The 22,149-nt window shown below is 31.7% G+C and overlaps 1 protein-coding gene across 1 annotated transcript in view; it reads right to left on the bottom strand.

Annotated features, from left to right (window-relative positions):
• Positions 1-363: 363 nt before the first annotated feature.
• The window catches only part of LOC127698454 (thioredoxin domain-containing protein 16-like), a 43,043-nt gene continuing 21,257 nt past the window's right edge, over positions 364-22,149 (bottom strand). Inside the window, exons 9-20 of the mRNA XM_052201906.1 lie at positions 20,823-21,027; positions 19,422-19,571; positions 17,271-17,499; positions 16,743-16,879; positions 14,869-14,953; positions 14,298-14,436; positions 12,849-13,009; positions 9,856-9,946; positions 9,063-9,156; positions 6,746-6,883; positions 6,310-6,395; positions 364-3,672 (exon numbers count right to left, since the gene is read on the bottom strand). Coding sequence (XP_052057866.1) covers positions 3,469-3,672; positions 6,310-6,395; positions 6,746-6,883; positions 9,063-9,156; positions 9,856-9,946; positions 12,849-13,009; positions 14,298-14,436; positions 14,869-14,953; positions 16,743-16,879; positions 17,271-17,499; positions 19,422-19,571; positions 20,823-21,027 — 1,719 coding nt within the window. The 3' untranslated portion in view covers positions 364-3,468. The remainder of the gene's footprint in view (positions 3,673-6,309; positions 6,396-6,745; positions 6,884-9,062; positions 9,157-9,855; positions 9,947-12,848; positions 13,010-14,297; positions 14,437-14,868; positions 14,954-16,742; positions 16,880-17,270; positions 17,500-19,421; positions 19,572-20,822; positions 21,028-22,149) is intronic.

Below are 22,149 nucleotides of genomic sequence, written 5' to 3'. Positions count from 1 at the left end.
ATTGGCTGCTTAACATCCAGTGGATATAGAATCTTGGGATACCAATTTCATGTTTTTTTGTTGGTATATTCAACTAAGTACATATTTTCTATTTCAATAATTAGCTTTATGCAGAGTTGGCAAAACCACAAAATTTTTATCCATGAAAATACAAAATTCCATAATCCAAGGAAACTGGTATTCACTAAAAGAAATGAATCCACAGTAATTGACTGTTTTAAATTATGGATGAAAGAAGATATGAAATATGGCAATAAAAGGAAAATCACAATGACACACAAAACAGGACTTTAGAGGTTGATATATGGTCTTCTACAAGGGACAAAATGCTTTATGTCTACATGATAAAAACTAACACAAAGGTTTAATTCTTCTTTTATTTGGAATGTCAAGTTTACCTGATATTTGTCAGTAAAGTTAACAAAAGATTGAAATATTATATACAATGTTGGTACCAAAATGTTTTTACCTAATAACATCCAATTGTATACTTACATATAATAATTCAGTTAAATTTTGTTTATACTACTGCAATGTATAAAGAAAACTGCAATTATAAATATAGATGATGACTAGTAACCCTGTATCATTCATATTCAAGTAGTTGTTTCATAAAATGTATAATGCAGAATTTTATTTATAACATCCACATTAATGGACTCACATAACCTGTTTTAACATTTAAACTTATTTTTAAGGCCTGTTTACTAAACATTTTTTTTTTACTAAATTGCTGATTTTAACACACCATATCCAAATGCATCAAAATACATCAATATGCGTGCTAAAATCTTTATCCAGCATTAATCAACAGTAAGTAAAGAATCATGTACATCAAAAAACTTTACTGGTAATGTTGCAATTTTCTGTTGTTATTATTAATAGTTAATAGTGAGTTTTGTCTGGTAATAACACTATAAAATAATTATCAAGAGAAGAGACATCATATCATATATCACTATATCTGAAGATCAAAAAATAATTTCAGGTGGGTTTATACATATATATTATACATTTACCCTATAGATTGCATTCTTTAAAGTCAATCAAATGAAAAAAAGGTTTAAGTTCTCAAACTGGTATCAATAGTGTGCAATGTCAGGGTAGAAAAACAACAAGATGCAAACAGCTTTATAAAAATAGTAAACAAAAAAAAACCAAAATACATACTATAACCAGAGCACTAATTCAAAACAAATATACATCATACAAAGTTATGGATTCCTTATCACAGCTAACCATGTGATTGTTAAACAGATGTGAGCAGAAAATCTGTAAATCAAATTATCTCAGAAAACTTAAAAAACCTAAAAATAAGGATCATTTTGGTAGAATGTCAACATACAATTCTGCTTTGTTAAATTTTATGATATCTAACATGACAGATATTCTCTAATATAGTGATAAAATTCTATCCTGTAATGATACTGTTTGGAGATATATTTTCAGCTAATTTTTTCACGAAATTTTTAAATTCTTAAGTTGTTACATAATGATACTACATGACAGAGTATAAATCTAGTCCTTTCAAATGTTTTCAATTTATTTTAAGAAAATTCTGATTTCATATATCAATTGAGTAAAGATGAAATCATTGATGATAAATAAATATAAATAACACATAAAAAATAAAGCATAACTATATTTCAACAAGAGTATACATACACATCTATAAAAAATATCCAAAACCAATTTACTTCTAAAACATCATAAATAATAACTAATTTACTACAAACTTAATTATTCATATAAGAATAAATATTATGCTGGGTCTGAAATGGTCTGCATAACAACTGTATAAACACCTAAATCTGTTGATAAACTTAAAAACTGTGAGTAAAGGTTTAATATAAAATGTCCTGCATTTGTGTAGATATGGCAGTCTATGTATTGGCTATTGGGATTCTGACTGTGAGCCAATCAGTTTTTCTCCTACTCCTTACTGCTTTATGAGGATGTATCTTTGAGCAGGCCGGTAGAATTTGTGGGACCAGTTCATTTAAAACAACTGGACCATAGCTTGATTAAGTCATATTATGTGTTCTGTTTCAACCAAATGAAGCCAAGTTTTATTAAATATCAATTATCAAAAAAAAAAGTTGTTACCAAAAATAGAAAAGTTGTCTTGTAGACACCATAACAAAATTGTTAAAGTAGAAAAGTTTATATGTAAAAATTCACTTGTAATATAACAATACATAAGGTAACAAAGTTTTTTTTATCTCTGAAATTTTTTTTAAACAAAACAGATTTCAGTATAACAATAGAAGGTATAAAAAAAGCATATAATCAATTGGTAATATGGCTACTTTAAATCAAAGTATTATCATTGAATCAGATACAATTTTTCAAATTATACTATTTATGGAATGTACCAAAAAACACTGAAAAAAGATATTTTCTTAAAGCTGAACTTAATAGTATATGCATGTATGCACATATGTATATATATACACAATATATTAATTTAATTCTTTATTTATTTAAAGAGGATTGCCAACAGCCAGAGGCTACGTTAAATATATTGTACCTAGTTGTAAAGTGTATTTGAAGAAGTAAAATTAATTTGTAGAAGTGATCAGTCTAGAAATCAAGATCCATCCTATAGTTTTGCTGTAGTTTAAAGGTTAACAGAAAAAAAATAAATAAAAAAGATTTGCTGTAATCTAGGCTGATCATATCTAACATACAATTGCATTTGACCCCTCTTACTTTGGTGGGTTTTTGTTGACACATTTTATGAAAACATATGAACATAAAATAGTACTGAACTTGGTGGTGGTTTGGGGGGGGGGGGGGAGAGGGGGAGAACAAATAACACACAAAGAAAATCTATTGTATGTAAAACAATATAATAAACAAACCAGTACATAAATATATATCTATATTGTATTTCAAATCAAAGAACAAAATGTACCTTTGAAATTTCAACTTAAAATTGAGTAGTATGTAAATAGATTTCACTATGCTTGAAAAATAATGGCACAAAACAAAATCATTATGCAATGACAATAATAAAATAGAGACAGAATAATTAGACTAGTAGCAAGGTTTCCAATATAGTCATTAGGATGCCAGAAATATTCATACTTGCACAAAAGCTGTTCAAAAGATAATCAGACCCAAAAAAACAACTAAAATCAAAACCTTTCTGTTCACCATCAAATCGACATGGTATTCAAATCACGGAAGGATCTCATTTACATATAATTTATCTTGCAACAATTAGGACATGCCTATAAATCATAATACATTTTCAGTTTTTTGCCGTCATATTTCTACAGATTTTCTACATGTCTAGGAATCTAAAAAAATAACAAAAATTTGTAAAAAAAAATGTTATGGTATATATGAAAGTGTCACTTTACATTTTACTTTGACAATATTTTGATTAACGTTGTATGTAGAAAGCTCATATGGACTTATTAATAAAAGTAACTTATGAATTACACAAGTTCTTCATATAACTTATAATTCAGTATGTTTTGATTTGTGTTCATTTGACCTTTGACCTTCATGACTGGCAGAATCTGCTGTCACTTTATATTTTCCATTTACTAGAGGAGGGGAGATAATCTTGCCCTCACTTCCTTCAGGATGATCCTTATGCCTCCTTCCTCCACCAGATTTATAAAGGCGTGTTTTATGAAGGGCCACCAATTCTTCTCTTATCTGAAGGAGTACATTCATATCTATTAATGCTAACAAGATTTTAAATCAATACTTATAAGCAACATCAATAATCTAATTATATACTGCTTTGGAAGTTTAATTAAAGTGAAATACACATTTTATTTTCACGTCAGAAACTTGGCTATTTTCTCAAATCTAGAGTGAACAGAGAATAATAATTCTTTAAAACATATTTAATCAACAAATATAATTTATATTTAAACCCTAAGCTCCCTGTGATTGTGACCTAAGAGGTCTCTGTATGTTTAAAGACACTTATTTCCCAAGGGGTTATAAAACTAGAGGCTCTAAAGAGCCTGTGTCGCTCACCTTGGTCTATGTGCATATTAAACAAAGGACATAGATGGATTCATGACAAAATTGTGTTTTGGTGATGGTGATGTGTTTGTAGATCTTCCTTTACTGAACATTCTTGCTGCTTACAATTATCTCTATCTATAATGAACTTGGCCCAGTAGTTACAGTGGAAAATATTTTGTAAAAATTTACAAAAATTTACAAAATTTATGAAAATTGTAAAAAATTGAATATAAAGGGCAATAACTCCTTAAGGGGTCAATTGACAATTTTCGTCATGTTGACTTATTTGTAGATCTTACTTAGCTGTACATTATTGCTGTTTACAGTTTATCTCTATCTATAATAATATTCAAGATAATAACCAAAAGCTGAAAATTTCAGGGCAGATAGAAATTGACCTCATGAACAATTTAATCCTAGTCAGATTAGCTCTAAATGCTTTGGTTTCAGAGATATGAGCCAAAAACTGCATTTTACCCTATGTACTATTTTTTAGCCATGTCCGCCATCTTGGTTCGTGGGCAGGGTCATCGGACACATTTTTTAAACTAGATACCCTAATGATGATTGTGGACAAGTTTGGTTAAATTTGTCTTAGTAGTTTCAGAGGAGAAGATTTTTGTAAAAGATTACAAAAATTTACGAAAAATGGTTAAAAATTGACAATAAAGGGCAATAACTCCTTAAGGGGTCAACTGACCATTTTGGTCAATTGACTTATTTGTAGATCTTACTTTGCTGAACATTATTGCTGTTTACAGTTTATCTCTATCTATAATAATATTCAAGATAATAACCAAAAACGGCAAAATTTCCTTTAAATTACCAATTCAAGGGCAGCAACCCAACAACGCGTTGTCCGATTCATCTGAAAATTTCAGGGCAGATAGATCTTGACCTGATAAACAATTTTACCCCATATCAGATTTGCTCTAAATGCTTTGGTTTCAGAGATATAAGACAAAATCTACATTTTACCCCTATGTTCTATTTTTAGCCATGGCGGCCATCTTGGTTGGTTGGCTGGGTCATCGGACACATTTTTTAAACTAGATACCCCAATGATGATTGTGGCCAAGTTTGGTTAGATTTGGCCAAGTAGTTTCAGAGGAGAAGATTTTTGTAAAAGATTACAAAAATTTATGAAAAATGGTTAAAAATTGACTCTTTGGGCCAGGTGAGCTAAAAAGACAAACAAAATTTCATTATTCAAATATGTGTCTATATGTCTAATCATATATAGACCCATTTAACATTTTTCAATACTTGATTCCTAAATTCTGATAAAATTTTCCAACTTGATACTATTAATACTTTTCATTTATATTAACTCAATATTAACCATGTTTATATATTGAAGCTAAATGATCTTTAGCAACAGGTTTCATGGTTTAAATTTGAAATTGAAACAAATTTATGTGTCCATTAGCTAAGGACACTATACCCAGCTCATACTATCATATTTCCATGTTCTTGGAACAAACATCTGGGTCAAAATCTTAGCTTGGCATATAATTGTAAAGTTCTCATATCTGACATAATGAACATGCGTAAAGTTTAAAGTTGATGTGACCACAACTTTATTGTAAACTTCCTCAACACAAAACTTTAATCCGTTACAGGACTGATGGACAATCACAGACACACAGACAGGAAAACCTAATGCCCTCCTACTACCATATGCAGGACATTATAAATTTCCAATATGTCAGGTAATCAATGTAATGCACATGCATAGTTTTTCAATATATGATGTGGTCAGAACAAAACTTTGACCCTACACCAACATATCTTCATATATGTGGGCTCCTATACATTTCTAGGAATATTATTGGTTAAAGGCGACCGCATGGCGACCCTGTATATCTAATATTGGGTTAGTGGATGTAATTTATTTTAATACACGGTTAGTAGTGGTGTTACGTCCCTTTATAAAAACAACAAGGTGTTGAGGAAAAATCTGAAACGTTTCGCCTGGACAACAGAAGAAGAAATTGATGATGAACAATTGAAAATAAAGGCAGAAAACACATCAAAAGCTAACAAGTTGTTATTGTTGGCATTTGTTTTTGTATAGACAAATGGAAGAAGGTTCATAATATTGAAGACTTGATCACTCTGATAGGCCACTAGTCTAAATGCCACATGTTAACATAGTCGGTAAGATAAATTCATTACACAGTTTGCTAATGACCTAATACGACATATATGGGGTCTATATCAGGTCACTTGCACTGTATAACTAATATTACAACCCTAATTTTGTAGCAAGGAATCTTGTTTTGATGTAAATAACATTTCAGTTACAAGACTTACTTCATCTTCCTCAGAGTCAAGATTTTTGGCCTCAGACTTTGCTCTTTCTTCTTCTACATCAATTTCTCTCCCATCTTGATCAAAACCTATAAAGAAATGAGATAACCTTAATCATTTTGGCTTTTCTCTACTATAAACTTTTATTCAGCCTTCTAAACTTTTAGTCTAGAGTACCCATGGAAGGTTATTTCAGAAACATGTGTTGTTTGCATAAAAATCATATGCTTTTTCATTATTTGATTTATTTTTATTTATCCAAATGAACTACACATAGCTTTCAGATACTATGGATAATAATTCCAGAATATTAAGACTCACTAACAGTTAATCTAAGACAAAATTAATGGTGTGGCATTATTTTCATAAATTATTGAATCACAAGCAAAGTTATCCAAATATAAGTATTCAGTTTTAGACATTTTAGATAATAACTCACCGACACCTTGTTCCTCTATGGTTCTTTCTTCCTGATTTCTATGCTTCTTTTTCTTCTTTCTTTCATTTTCTTTGTCTATTAATGACAGGAAATCATAACCATGCTTCTTTGGCTTCCAGTCTCCTTGTTCTAAAACCTCTGTAATAATTAAATGCATTGCAAATTTCATAACTATTTATCTAAAACAAACAATTCTTGTATTTTTATCAAAACTAATTTTGTTCTTCTTTTTACCTCTCTCATACGTACACATTTTAGTTAATTAATTCTATGAGTTACTGGTCAAGATACTGTATTTTTGGTCATTTTATCTAATTATAAAGCCAGTACATTGTTATATCTTGCTTGACAAAATTCATTAATATTGTGTGTACCCATAAAATATAAGATTGATGTGGATGTCTTGTAATATTGTAGCAACAAGTTCCTGTCTCATATCAACAGTACTTGATTCAAATAGAAATATTTTGACTTGGAAACAGAAAAAATAAAAAAAATAAAAATAAACTGTTAACACATAGATATGTCTCGCCTTTTTGTAATTTTGATAATGCAAATGTTGAAATTAAAATAGCAATACTTTAACATGTAAGTTATGCAAATATTCAAAGTCAATGAACCATGACTGAAGGTACATAGCTAAACAATCTCCATGGAAATGAGGTGTGCCCATGCTTATACAACTGCATACCAAATATCATTGACCTACCACTAGTGGTTCCTCATAAACTGACCTAATCACAAACTAATACATGTAAACTAAGCAAAAGTTTCAAAGTCAAAAGACCATGACTGAGGGGGCAGGGTCAAATAATCTCCATGGAAATGAGATGTGCCAATGCTGATACAACTGTGTACCAAATATCACTGACCTACCGCTAGTGGTTCACCATTAACTAGACTTAATCACAAACTAATACATTGTTGACGCTGCCGCTGCTGGAAACAGCATACCTATGTCTCGCTTTTTGACTCTGTCAAGGCGAGACAAAAACTTATTTGAACAACCTTTTCATCTGAATAACAAATGTTCAGTTATTCCTGTGTTAGTGACAAATTACATAGTTTCTTCTGTTATCGTACTGCAAAATTTTCAAAAGAATTCAAAAGTTAGATATATGCCAATTCTAATTTAAGTTACCAGTACTCAAATGACTAGTACCAAAGTTCATAAAACCATGAAAAAAAAATGAAAATATTTCTTGTTTCAAGGTCATTACAATGGTATGACATTGATACCCCTCAAATTACCTTCCTGATATTTTCCAACATCTTCTATTCTTTATGAAATTATCAATATCAAACTAAGGAGATGTGGAATGATTACCAATGAGACAACTATCAATAAAGACAAAGATGTAAACAATTACAGGGCATGGAAAAATACCTCTTTTCAAAAGCATTAGTAGCACTATCACATACAAGTTTAATTGATCTGGTAATACATTTTTGTAGATTTTATTTAGTAATTCAAAGCTTTATATTTAAGCAAGAAAGATACCGTTCCACTTTATACTGGCCACACTTTTTAGCTGTGTTGTAACAATAGTATCTATCCTTCAAATCAAATCTAAGTTTCAGCCTTATTTGAAACAGTTAAACATCATGGAAACACTAACATTGTAGTTGCTTGCTTCACATTATTGTGAATTATGTGTTATATATACTATCACTTCTTGTGTCAATTTTGTACATGCTGCTATTAGTGTGGCAGATTTAGAAAAGGGATATAGGCGAATGATAGTAAAACATTATTAATTATGCATGTTTCACATTTTTTTAATTTCTGTGCCTTATTGTCACATTTTGAATTTATTGAAAACAAGTGAAACTGCGGGCTACTGCTCACTGATGATACCCCCAGCCCAAATACTTGACGGTAAACAGGAAGTCATTGAGTGATGAATCTGAAAACGCATCACATGGTATAGCTGACTTATATAAACACTGAAACCAAATTTCAGAAATCCTTGCAATGTAGTTCCTGAGAAAAATGTGACGAATATTTTCATTTGGATGTCATGTGTAAAATGATATAAGTGTTCTGTAAACAGGAAGTTGTTAAGTGATGAATCTGAAAACGCATCACGAGGTATAGCTGACTCATATAACCCCTGAAACCAAATTTCAGAAATCCTTGTAATGTAGTTCCTGAGAAAGATGCGACGAAAAATATTCATGGGACGGACGGACTGATGGATGGATGGATGGATGGACAGACAGACAGACAGAGGTAAAACAGTATACCCCCCCCCCCTTTTCTTTAAAGCGGGGGTATTATAATTATTCTTTATATCTATAAATTTATAATACAAACTAGATGGTTCAATCGTCTCGTCCATGACACTGGTCAACCATTTTGAAACAGTATCTTCCAATGGATGTTCATCCTTGTTATTGAATACAATACCCTGCAAATAATCATATGAAAAATCAGTAACAGAAATTATAATCAATGCCATAAAATGTTGCTTCTAGAATACAACTCTATCAAAAGGTGAAAGTAGTTAAAATTTTAACAAGACCAATACCAAGTCTGGACCTGCGTCACTGCCATTGATTCAGGTCGCATGTATAAATCAAGGAACATAATTGCTTAGCAGCAAAAGTGAAACCTATCAATATAGAACTTGACCTCAAGTTTGTCACCAGTTACAACATATTAAAATCTGAAAAGCATCTGTTGAACAAATCATAAGCTATTGCATAGATACAATTTGAGCTCCCCTTCCCTAGAACCCTAAATTAATAACCTTATTTCCGTAATTATAATAAAAATAAGGAGATATGGCTTCACTGCCAATGAGACAACTATCCATGGAAACCAAAGGACAAAGATGTGAACATTCACAGGTCACCATCATCAGTTCAGATTTTAAAGTTTTTAGATTTCTTGTTTAAATGTTGCAGCTTTTCATGATTTTTTTTTTCCATCAAGAATTGAAAAATAACATTCTTTTGATCAGGCTTTGAACATTTATTTAGCAATATTTCATCTATTAATTACTTAGTAAATATTTATATGCATATCTGCTTAACATACAATGATTGTATATCTTCATTCTCATTTGTACCTTTTATATCAATATCAAAAATCATTAAAAACTGACCTTTTTCAGATCTACATATGATATTTCTGGAACCCTGCTATCTTTATCATATTCATTTAAGACAGATCTACCAACCGACTTGGCGTCAGCACTGGAAAATAAAAAAAATGTGGTTTATGCGTTTGGATTTAACTTAACTCTAGAGGAGTATGCATTGCTTATAAGGTCAATTAAATATAACCAAGCTGTGTTGTACCATGCAAAACAAGCATTCTGAGAGTATTGCATGGCAATACATAGTCCCCTACCGGTTAAAAATTCATTGTAATGGAACGAAATTCTAACTTGATCTTTATCTTGTCATGGTGTATTTAACTACATAAAAATATCAAGTCCATATCTTCAAGCATGACGAAAAAAACTGTTGAAAACTGATTATTTAAGTGAATTTTTTATGTCCAAAGACCATAACTCTGCACAAAATCATCAGACCGGAACAAAATTCGAACTTGATCTGTAACTTGTCATGATTAAACTATATACTAATTATCAAATCAATATCTTCAAGAATGATAAAAAAAAAGTGTGGAAAACTGATTATTTTAGTGAATTTACACATGGCCTGGGCGATGATATTCGTTAATTTTATCCCTCACTTACACTCAGGATAAATTTGGATATCATGGCCGAGGCCATGTGTAAATTTCCAACAAATCTATGGCTTCAATGAATTATTTCTTAAATGAAATATATCCTTTTTCAAAAATAGATAATTATCTAAATAAAAGAGTTCACTTCATCCAAACAAATTTTTAATATATAGCATTCAGAAAATTAGTTTATACAGAATCAATAACAAACAAACCTACCACTAAATTCTTCAAACAATTTACCAAAGAAAAGGGAACAAATCCAAAATGTCATTTATCATTAATAAAAATATCTTTTAAAAATCTTTTAAAAAATGAGTTATTTCCCTTTGAACAGAAATCTAGTAATTAATATGTATTTTGTCAAAAATTTAATTCTAGGGAAAGGGCTTTAACTGAACAAAGAGAAAAGCTAAAATCGTGAAAATTGAACTTGACCTGTAACTTGTCATGATAAAACAATACACCAAATATCAAATCAATATCTTCAAGCATGAAGAAAAAAAGTCTGGAAAACTGATTTGCCGGACTGACAGATGGACAGACAGACGGACGGAGTGCAAACCTAAAGTCCCCTTCGACTTCGTCGGTAGGGGACTAATAATTGTAGCGGTGAGTGATAATAACTTAAGTCACAAAAGCTTTCAGACACCTGAAAAAACTTAATCAAAGTTGCTCAAATTTGATATTCTGGTTATAGTGACCAAACTATTAGAGAGTTTTTTGGTTATAGTGACCAAACTATTAGAGAGTTATATTTTAGTTATAAATCCATGCATAACTGAAATAAAGCGCGAGTTCCTGAGAAATTAACTTAAAAACTTAAGTTTATCATTTTGTCATTCATGCATGTAATGTAGCTTAAGGTGACTAACATAATTATGGCTGATTAAAGTTGTACTATATAATACCATAATAATTCTAAAATATCATTGATATAAAACAATTGTTTACATCCTAGTCATTTGCACGCTGATGGAAAAATTGTCTGTCTCATTGGCAATCATACCATGTAATGAAATATTGACATATGTACAAATAGATAGCCAAAGGTAAATCTATATTGTCTGGGCACATTCACAGAGCAAAGGTAAATCTATATTGTCTGGGCACATTCACAGAGCAAAGGTAAATCTATATGGTCTGGCCACATTCACAAAGCAAAGGTAAATCTATATGGTCTGGCCACATTCACAGGGCAAAGGTAAATCTATATAGTCTGGGCACATTCACAGAGCAAAGGTAAATCTATATGGTCTGGCCACATTCACAAAGCAAAGGTAAATCTATATGGTCTGGCCACATTCACAGGGCAAAGGTAAATCTATATGGTCTGGCCACATTCACAGAGCAAAGGTAAATCTATATGGTCTGGGCACATTCGCAGAGCAAAGGGAAAATCTATATAGTCTGGGCACATTCGCAGAGCAAAGGTAAATCTATATGGTCTGGCCACATTCACAGGGCAAAGGTAAATCTATATGGTCTGGCCACATTCACAAAGCAAAGGTAAATCTATATGGTCTGGCCACATTCACAGGGCAAAGGTAAATCTATATAGTCTGGGCACATTCACAGAGCAAAGGTAAATCTATATGGTCTGGCCACATTCACAAAGCAAACGTAAATCTATATGGTCTGGCCACATTCACAGGGCAAAGGTAAATCTATATGGTCTGGCCACATTCACAGAGCAAAGGTAAATCTATATGGTCTGGGCACATTCGCAGAGCAAAGGGAAAATCTATATAGTCTGGGCACAATCGCAGAGCAAAGGTAAATCTAAATGGTCTGGCCACATTCACAGGGCAAAGGTAAATCTATATGGTCTGGCCACATTAACAGAGCAAAGGTAAATCTATATAGTCTGGGCACATTCGCAGAGCAAAGGGAAAATCTATATAGTCTGGGCACATTCACAGAGCAAAGGTAAATCTATATGGTCTGGCCACATTCACAAAGCAAAGGTAAATCTATATGGTCTGGCCACATTCACAGGGCAAAGGTAAATCTATATAGTCTGGGCACATTCACAGAGCAAAGGTAAGTCTATATGGTCTGGCCACATTCACAAAGCAAACGTAAATCTATATGGTCTGGCCACATTCACAGGGCAAAGGTAAATCTATATGGTCTGGCCACATTAACAGAGCAAAGGTAAATCTATATGGTCTGGCCACATTCACAGAGCAAAGGTAAATCTATATGGTCTGGCCACATTCACAAAGCAAAGGGAAAATCTAAATAGTCTGGCCACATTAACAGAGCAAAGGTAAATCTATATGGTCTCGGCACATTCACAGAGCAAAGGTAAATCTATATGGTTTGGGCACGTTCACAAAGCAAAGGTAAATCTATATGGTCTGGGCACATTCACAGAGACGCTTAGAAATATTCACTTACTTCATCCAAACAAATTGTAGCATGGGGAATTTTCCAGATATAACAATATCTTCAATGACTTTCTTTAGCCTGGCTGATTCCTGGTACTGATCCAGAAACAGGATTACAAATGGCTTCTGTTGTCTGTACAATGCTGGAAACCATTCTACTGTTAACTCGGGCTACAAACAAAACAGTGTATGCATATAAATAAATTTAAATATGAGTTTCAATTATTGTTATATTCCTTATGTCATATTTTCATCATATAATAAAAAAACATACTTTTTGGTAAATACAGAAAAATTATATAGGTCAAATTTTCATGCAAATCATATTTTTTTTATAAAATGAGAAATAATTTCAAAATTTACATCTGAAACTGTAAACTCCCTTTGATAAAGGCCATGTTGTTATAATTGTTTATTAAGCTGAAATGAAGACTTGACTAGGCAATCAATATAGGAATACCATGTCTCTTTAAATAGCAAATTTTTATTGAGAATACACTGATTTTCATTGGTAGCACGTTTTGAAATGATCAAAAGCATAACAATCATAGAAAACTTTAGTTTCAATTAAATCTCTCCCTTCCACAACTGTGGAAGTATTCTAAGTTTCTTCAAGAAGACTTACCATGGATGGGATACTGGCTTTGAGTATAAAATCTTTCAGATCAGTAACTTCCATTTTACCAGTATATACTACATATTTCAATTAATTCTCTCCCTTCCACAACTGTGGTAGTATTCTAAGTTTCTTCAAGAAGACTTACCATGGATGGGATACTGGCTTTGAGTATAAAATCTTTCAGATAAGTAACTTCCATTTTACCAGTATATACTACATGTTTCAATTAATTCTCTCCCTTCCACAACTGTGGAAGTATTCTAAGTTTCTTCAAGAAGACTTACCATGGATGGGATACTGGCTTTGAGTATAAAATCTTTCAGATCAGTAACTTCCATTTTACCAGTATATACTACATGTTTCAATTAATTTTCTCCCTTCCACAACTGTGGAAGTATTCTAAGTTTCTTCAAGAAGACTTACCATGGATGGGATACTGGCTTTGAGTATAAAGTCTTTCAGATCAGTAACTTCCATTTTACCAGTATATACTACATGTTTCAATTAATTCTCTCCCTTCCACAACTGTGGAAGTATTCTAAGTTTCTTCAAGAAGACTTACCATGGATGGGATACTGGCTTTGAGTATAAAATCTTTCAGATCAGTAACTTCCATTTTACCAGTATATACTACATGTTTCAATTAATTCTCTCCCTTCCACAACTGTGGAAGTATTCTAAGTTTCTTCAAGAAGACTTACCATGGATGGGATACTGGCTTTGAGTATAAAATCTTTCAGATCAGTAACTTCCATTTTACCAGTATATACTACATGTTTCAATTAATTCTCTCCCTTCCACAACTGTGGAAGTATTCTAAGTTTCTTCAAGAAGACTTACCATGGATGGGATACTGGCTTTGAGTATAAAATCTTTCAGATCAGTAACTTCCATTTTACCAGTATATACTACATGTGGTTTGAGAATATCAGACCTTCTTAGTACAACTATAGATGGAACTGTAAATTTAAAGTCTGGTCTGAAAAAGATGAACTGTAACTTAAACCCAAAACTTAAACTTTTCAGTAGAACAATACAATGATATAGTCTGCAGTAAAACATGTCATTTTAATCTGACAAATTGATACAACTACAATACAAGCCTATCTGACCCTCTTAAATTCCTCAACAATTCATTAATAGCAGAGAAGAACCAAAACATTTCAGAAAAACAGACAGTCATTAAACTTAGATACTTAGAAAAACAGGAGAACCATCACACCACTCATAAAGTCTGAATATTTTCCTAGTCTGTATTTTTGATGCATATTAATGTATCCTTAATACATACTTAACTCTGTGATTGCAATTATTTGTCTGATTTATTTATTTGAGCAATTTGCTTGTGAAAAGTATCATGTACATTATATTGAATTATTGCTATATAAGCTAGCCCTTTATTCAAACATACATTTTTTTGGCAGCTCCATCATCATTGTAAGCAAAGGTCATAGTATCTTCTAGTTGACTGGCTACATTTTTAAATACCTTCAATGCTGAAAATATATAATATTTTGGTGAGAAGAATACATATGTTGATAATCATTGTAGATGTCTTAACAGATAAGTACTGATATCTCACATCTGTAAACCTATGCATTATCTATGCATTAAAATTTTAACTGAAGCTATAGTTCAAAAAATTGTAATAGTAAGAAAGACAACTCTAATTTGTCTTGTGTATAAATTATAATCTGCCATCACTTCTAAAGTATATTGTACAGACCCAACTGGAAAATATTTGCCAATATAGATTTAAATGGGTATTTTTTTCATCCCATAATGTAAATCATAATGTAATCTGAAAAATCATGACCTTGTTTTTTTTAACAAAATAGCATTTATAGTGATATTTGTGAAACAGATGCGCCATGTAAGTGGAAAGATTTATAAACATTTTATATATATCTGTGTAGTGTTAACGTTAAAGACTGCATATAACCCTTCGATGTCTTTAGATTGCTGATGTATACCCCACACCTCAATTGATTCATATTTTATCTTGATAACAACATTAATCTCACAAAAGAACACAGTTTTACACCTGCTTTCTTATTACTTTTACATTACAGAAGAAAATCATCTATGCAGTTAATTAAAATAACTTCTAAAAGTTCTGAATGCATTCTTAAATCCATGCTTAATATAGACCTTTTATGTTGAAATAAATTGCTTCGCCTAGCGCAGCTGGATACGACCGCAGAGGTCCAACCCTGAACAGTTGGGGCAAAAAAGGACACAATATTTTTTGCTTTTGTGCAATACACTATGCTGTTGCGAATTGACCCCCCCCCCCCCCCCCTTTTTTGCAAAGAAAAAAATTTTGAAGAAAATGAGAAAAAATTGTCCCCCCCACAATCTCTTTTTACCCCCCCCCCCCCCCCCCAACAACAATTTTTTTTTCACCTCCCCCTCCCCCCCCCCCCCCTTTTCAAAAAAAAAAAATCTTTTCCTCAAGATATGGTCATAATCTCAATTCAAATTTCCAATGGAGTTTGCAACCATAATTACCCATTTAAATACATCATAAAAGTCTTAAAATAGAAAATGACATACATAATCATGGCTAAAATTAATATTCCTTAATCAGAATTTTTAATAGTAAATTCTAAAAATAAATTGACAGCTAATCACCTCAAGACAATACAACATTTCTTTATACATAATTTTAAAGCAGTGTAAGGGAGGTAATCCAAACATAACATTGTACTTTTTTTTAATTGTCCATTAACCAGGAAACCCTTGTTTTTCCCCCTTTTTTGCCCCTTATTCCTAAACGGTTTGAGCCATAACCCCCCAAAGCCAATCCTAACCATCCCTTTGTGGTATGGAAACTTGTGGTCTAATTTCAGAGAGATCCATACACCTTTCCACAAGTTATTGTCTGGAAACTAGAAAAATGCTTATTTGGGCCCCTTTTTGGCCCCTAATTCCTAAACTGTTAGGACCATAACCCCCAAAATCAATCCCAACCTTCCTTTTGTGGTTATAAACCTTGTGTTTAAATTTCATAGATTTCTATTTAAATATACTAAGTTATTGTCCGGAAACCAAATGTCTCCGGGCGACGCAGACGACGTGATACTTATATATGACTGCAAAATTTTTTGCGGCCGTATAAAAAAATGAGTTCATTTCTGTTTTTAAACTTTTTATTTTTTAGTCTGTTTTGGTTGTTTTATCCTCACAATGATATATACATTATATTAGAACATCACAAAAAAACAATGTATAACAAAATAGTACTTATCTATATAATTCATACAAGAATGTGAAGTTTTTTACCTTTATCATGAGACAAATCAAACAATGCCATGACAACAGTTTCGGTAACAACCTGTTTACTATTTGGTAACACCCCATTCATCAAATCCATGATTGATGTTGAATCTGCTAAATTTACTGGGTTAGACTGATTGAGCCTTTACATGAAGAAAAAAAACAGAAATTATTTTTTGAATACATGTTTATCATATATAATTTCAAGTTTTAGCAATGTGGTAAGATGACATGTTCATTTTCTTTTCAAGTGATGTTTGTTTGAGAACTTAGTCTGTGTGTGATCCTATCAATCTTTTGTGTATCAAAGAAAATATAGTTTGAATTAACTTTGCATGACTTTAATAGTAGTTGATCAAACAAACAACAGCCTTTAAATTTTTCGAGGTGTTTAGTCTAGACAACTATCATAAAATATTCAGAATGTTTGACAATTTTTCATACTCAAAATGGAGAATGAAAAAATGTACTTTACATTTTCACAACACACTTTTTTCATAACAAATAATTCAGAGTAATTCATTAAAAACTTACAATTTGACAGTTGTAACGACAGCTTGGCTATCTAACAACCCTTTGTAATCTTTCAACATCTTTCCATTACGGTACATCCTCATGGTAGGATATATGTTAATCTTTTCATTACCACAGACATCTGTCCAATCATGACAATTGACCCGTGTCAGAGGTCGAGCTGGGTCACTTTCTATCTCCTTAGAAGCATCAGCATACGCATACAAGAATGCCATGCTCTTGTCATCAACTTAATAAAGCAAAATATTTTACCATAAAAGAACAAATTCACAAACAAAAGCATATGCCTACTGTGAATTCATTTGTTTTTTGTGGATATCAATTTTTTCAGGATTGAGCAATAGATTGTATTTCTTGGATATTGCTTTTTTCCCAAATTCTGCTTTCAAGCCCATGGAAAATGTGTACTTCATTGTACATTTAAATTAATGGTTACCTTATACCCATGAAAACCATGAAAATTGGTATCCCAGGAATAATAATAAATCCGTAAATTTTTCTTATAACTATGTAATTTTAAAAAAAATAATCAATCAATAATTTCTATTTAATATCAGAATGCAGTGAACAGATTGTACATAAATTGGCCTAAAAAAAAGTATTTAACTTATATACAGATGTAGGGTTGTAGCCTGCTTGACAAATCAAAAACGAGGAAAGGCAAAAGGACATTGCCTTTACTCTAAATAGCCTTCATTGAAAAGGCACATGGATGCCAACTAAGTAATGATAAACAGATTGCATAAACACAATATATATAAGATTTGATAATATTATAACATTAATAAAGTTTATATGAATAATCATGTATCGATAGTTTGAAATAAAATAAGCTGATAAGCTGTATTTTATATTTTCTTAAGAATATAAATGGAAAGATATGAAGTTACTTGTAATTTTAATTATAACTAACGTACAATCTGCTCAGAATTTGATGAAAGCATTAAATGAAAGAATATAACATGTGTAAAACAAAAACTATAATTTTCAAACAAGGCCTCAGAAATAGGAACAGAAAATTATTGTAAATAAAAGAAGAATGTGTCCAAGGACACGAATGCCCCACCTTGACGTGGCTCGGTAATTATACATCCCGTCAATGTGTTTGTATTATCTTTCATTTTTGCTGGTGTGTTTTGTGCGTGTGACTTTATGTGTTTCTTTGGTACATATGATGTGGCTCTGTACTTTTAAAGATCCCACCATTTTGTTATTGTTCTATTATAATACCATTATGTTATTGTTCTATTATAATTTTGAAAACACTTTGAACGACAAAATTATTTTTACTGGCGTAGTGGTATTAACCATATGTGGATTCTTAAAAATTCTAAAGATCTTCTGGATAATTCTAAATCTCGGTCTTTTTCTGAAATTAGTTCTAACAAAAACTTTTGATTTTTCAACCCTGTATACCACCATTCCCCATGTGAAATTATAATTTTGAAAATACTTTGAACGACAAAATAATTTTATATTTCTTCCTGTGTGAAGTTTACATATTCTGGCGTCAAACACGCGACTCTACACTAAGAGTAGATGTGAATGCAGTCACAGGACTTTAAATATTTCAATCCTTTATGGGTTGAATTATAATACATATATAAGTAAGCAATGAATGTGGTTGTTAAATTTAATAGATGCTTTTTGTGCTTCTTTGTTAAATGTCTGTTTGTTTTGAGATTGTGACACAGTGATGACTGCTGTACCTATATTTTGACAATGTTACCTATTATGTCTGTTTTGTTCATGCATCGTTGTAAATTTACTTTTACTTTTTGCAATTTAAAAAGGGGCATAACTCTAGAACAGTAAATGACTCACATTCGAAATTCAAACTCTGTCTGTGTGTTTTGGTTCTTAGCATTGTGTATGAGTTTCAGAAAATTTGCAGGTGGCAAGCTAAAGTTAGAGTGCCATAACAAAAATGGGACAGACGGAAAGATGGATGGAAGGATGGACAGATGGATGGACGGACGGTCAATGGTAACACTTATTGCCCCCGCTATAGGTCTATGCTGATGGCAGCATGATATGATCCTGACATTTCAACACATGCAGTAAACTAGAAAGGAACAATGAAACAAAGATCCAGGTCTCAGCAGTTAAAGAACAGAATGAAAGTTACCTTAAAAAAAGTGACATACTTACATGGAAGATAAAACAAAACAAAGACCAGATCTTTATTTTTAATAGTGGTAGGGAAAGTTTTGTCAGTCAGAGCATCTATTAGATCCACTTGTGGAAGTTTCCTCCTTGACTGGTACACTGCCTCAGCTACAGCATCGTCTTGTGTCTCAACTACAACAAATTTAAAAAGTTTATGATCTACATGAACATTTAAGCAGTCTTTATTCTACTCCATTTAGAGTGTAATCTTGCACAATCACTCAAATTATGACTCAATGATCAAGAATGCATAGCAGATCTTCTAGGTTTGATATCTGTATAAGGCTTTTAAGTATAAAAAACATCTACAAAATATTTACTTCCAGCAAGAATCTAAAGATGAATTTTCTTCCATTTTGATAGTCACTTGTATATTTATTTAGAAAGAAAAAAGTGAACCAACACCTATCAATGGTAGTCATATGGTAGGATAGCTAAAGTGGATACCTAGTGCTATTATCCATTAATACAATTTATCCACAATTTTATTTCTATTGTATAACATTTTATTAATTTCTTTACATTTTATATTCTATTGCAATTCAGTCCCGGCAACAGCAGGTTCAGGTTTTTATACCGTTATCTATAATTTTTGTTGAACCGCAAAGTAAACTGTAATTGTTGTACTTCAGTAATCTATAACATTATGTAACTGTCCTGATGATGCCACCCCCGTGGCGAAACTAGTCCACACAATAAAAGATACCGCAACTTAGTGATAGCTTTAGTGTTGTTGTCTTTGAATCTTTTTATATTTATATTTATATAATATAATGCAATTTTCCATTAATGTCTATCACATTTTTGACACAAGAATGAACTGTAAAATTTCTATTAACTTGAATGAATTACAGAACAAAGAAAAGAAGTTATGTTTGCTTGTTTGTTAGGAACATAAAACTTATATAACATTTGGTTACCCATGCATTGATCATGTTTAATCAATCAGACCATGGAATTGATAACAACAGGATGAAAGATAACCCTAATTTACCAGTTTGTTAACAGTTAACAATTGTTAATAAGGAATTCATTATTCTCCTAACAAAAATTAAAAATAAACTTTTATGCAGGAAAAGTATATATATATGTATACTCAAATACTGTAAATTCAGAAATTATTGCATACATTTAATATAGTGATTTTTTAAGAATTGTAAAAAAAAAGCGAAACTAACTATTGCAATTCCAGGTCAATCTGCATACAGATATATGTATCAGATTTCAGAACGCAAGATTTTATTATTGCAATACTCACTCTTCCACATTATTCGCATTAATAAAAACCTTACAATAATTTCTGAATTAACAGTGGTTTAGCTGTAAAATGTAAAGACATTTTCTAACTTCCTTCATTATCAAAGCATCATTAGTACACAATACCTTCCTCAATCTCATCATCCCCAAACTGTTCTTGTTCACTAAATTCTCTGCCATCTTCTTCCATATCTTCAGATGTGATGAAATCGGATCCTGAATGACTCTCCGTCTCAAACTCATAAGGATCTTGTCTATTCAGTTGTTCTATAAAGAACTGATGGATTTTCGGTAATTCCCCCCAATCTCCTTCCATAAATACTGGCTTTTCCTGTACAGAAAAACAATTTATTCAACAACGGTTGAAAGCCGAAAATATTATCTGCAAATTCAAGGCATAAATAAACTAGAGGCTCTCAAGAGCCTGTGTCGCTCACCTGTATCTACTGTGGTTTTGGAAATCATGTAAAATAAGGTTAAAATCCTATAGATACCCTAATAATGATTGCGGCCAAGTTTGGTTTAATTTGGACCTGTAGTTGAATTAAAAGCAGAAGATTTTTGAAAAGATTTACAAAAATTACCAATAAATTGCAGAAAATAACTTTAAAGGACCATAACTCCAATAAGATGTCAATTGCCAATTGGTCATGTTAACTTATTTGTAGATCTTTCTTTGTTTGATATTCTTGCTGTTTACAGTATATCTCAATCTATAATGATATTCAAGATAATTAACAAAAAATAAAAAATTTCCTTTCCTACGTTCCAAAATTTATTTCACCCAGAGCCTGTATAATGCTGAAAATGCCTTTAAATGTTTTATGGAACACCGTTCAAAAAAAATTTGGGCAGGGGTTCCCCTGACCCGGACTAACCCCTGGGTCTGGGAGGCATTCACCCAATATAAGTATGCTGAAAGAAAAGCTATAATAATGGTTTATAGAAAAAGTAACACTGAATAATTCAGAAAATGGAACATATCAAGGAGAAATTATTAGCACCCCCCTGAAAAAATTGCACCCCCTGACAAAAAAATAAAGTCATCCCATTGTGGTCTTACAAGAGTTACTGAAGACCCCTTATCATTATTTAAATTAGCTATCAAGTTGTGACCATTTGAAACTGTTTTTTTACATTTTTCCCATAGACTTCTATACTAAACCCCTATGTTCTATTTTTACCAATGGGGACCATCTTGGTTCTATGGCAGGGTAATCGGATACATTTTTCAATCAAGATACTCTAATAATAATTGTGGCTAAGTTTAATTCCATTTGGCCAAATAGATTAAGAGGAGAAGATTTATGTAAAAGATTAAAAAAATTTACGAAAAATTGACTTTAAACAGCAATAACTCCTTAGCGGTTCAATTGACCTGATGAACATTTTAACCCCATTAGATTTGCTTTAAATGCTTTCGTTTCAGAGATATAAGCCAAAAACTGCATTT

This window comes from Mytilus californianus, unplaced genomic scaffold (assembly GCF_021869535.1).
Source record: "Mytilus californianus isolate M0D057914Y unplaced genomic scaffold, xbMytCali1.0.p SCAF_4, whole genome shotgun sequence".
Classification (NCBI taxonomy): Eukaryota; Metazoa; Mollusca; class Bivalvia; order Mytilida; family Mytilidae; genus Mytilus; species Mytilus californianus.
This window is presented reverse-complemented; position numbering and strand designations above follow the sequence as displayed.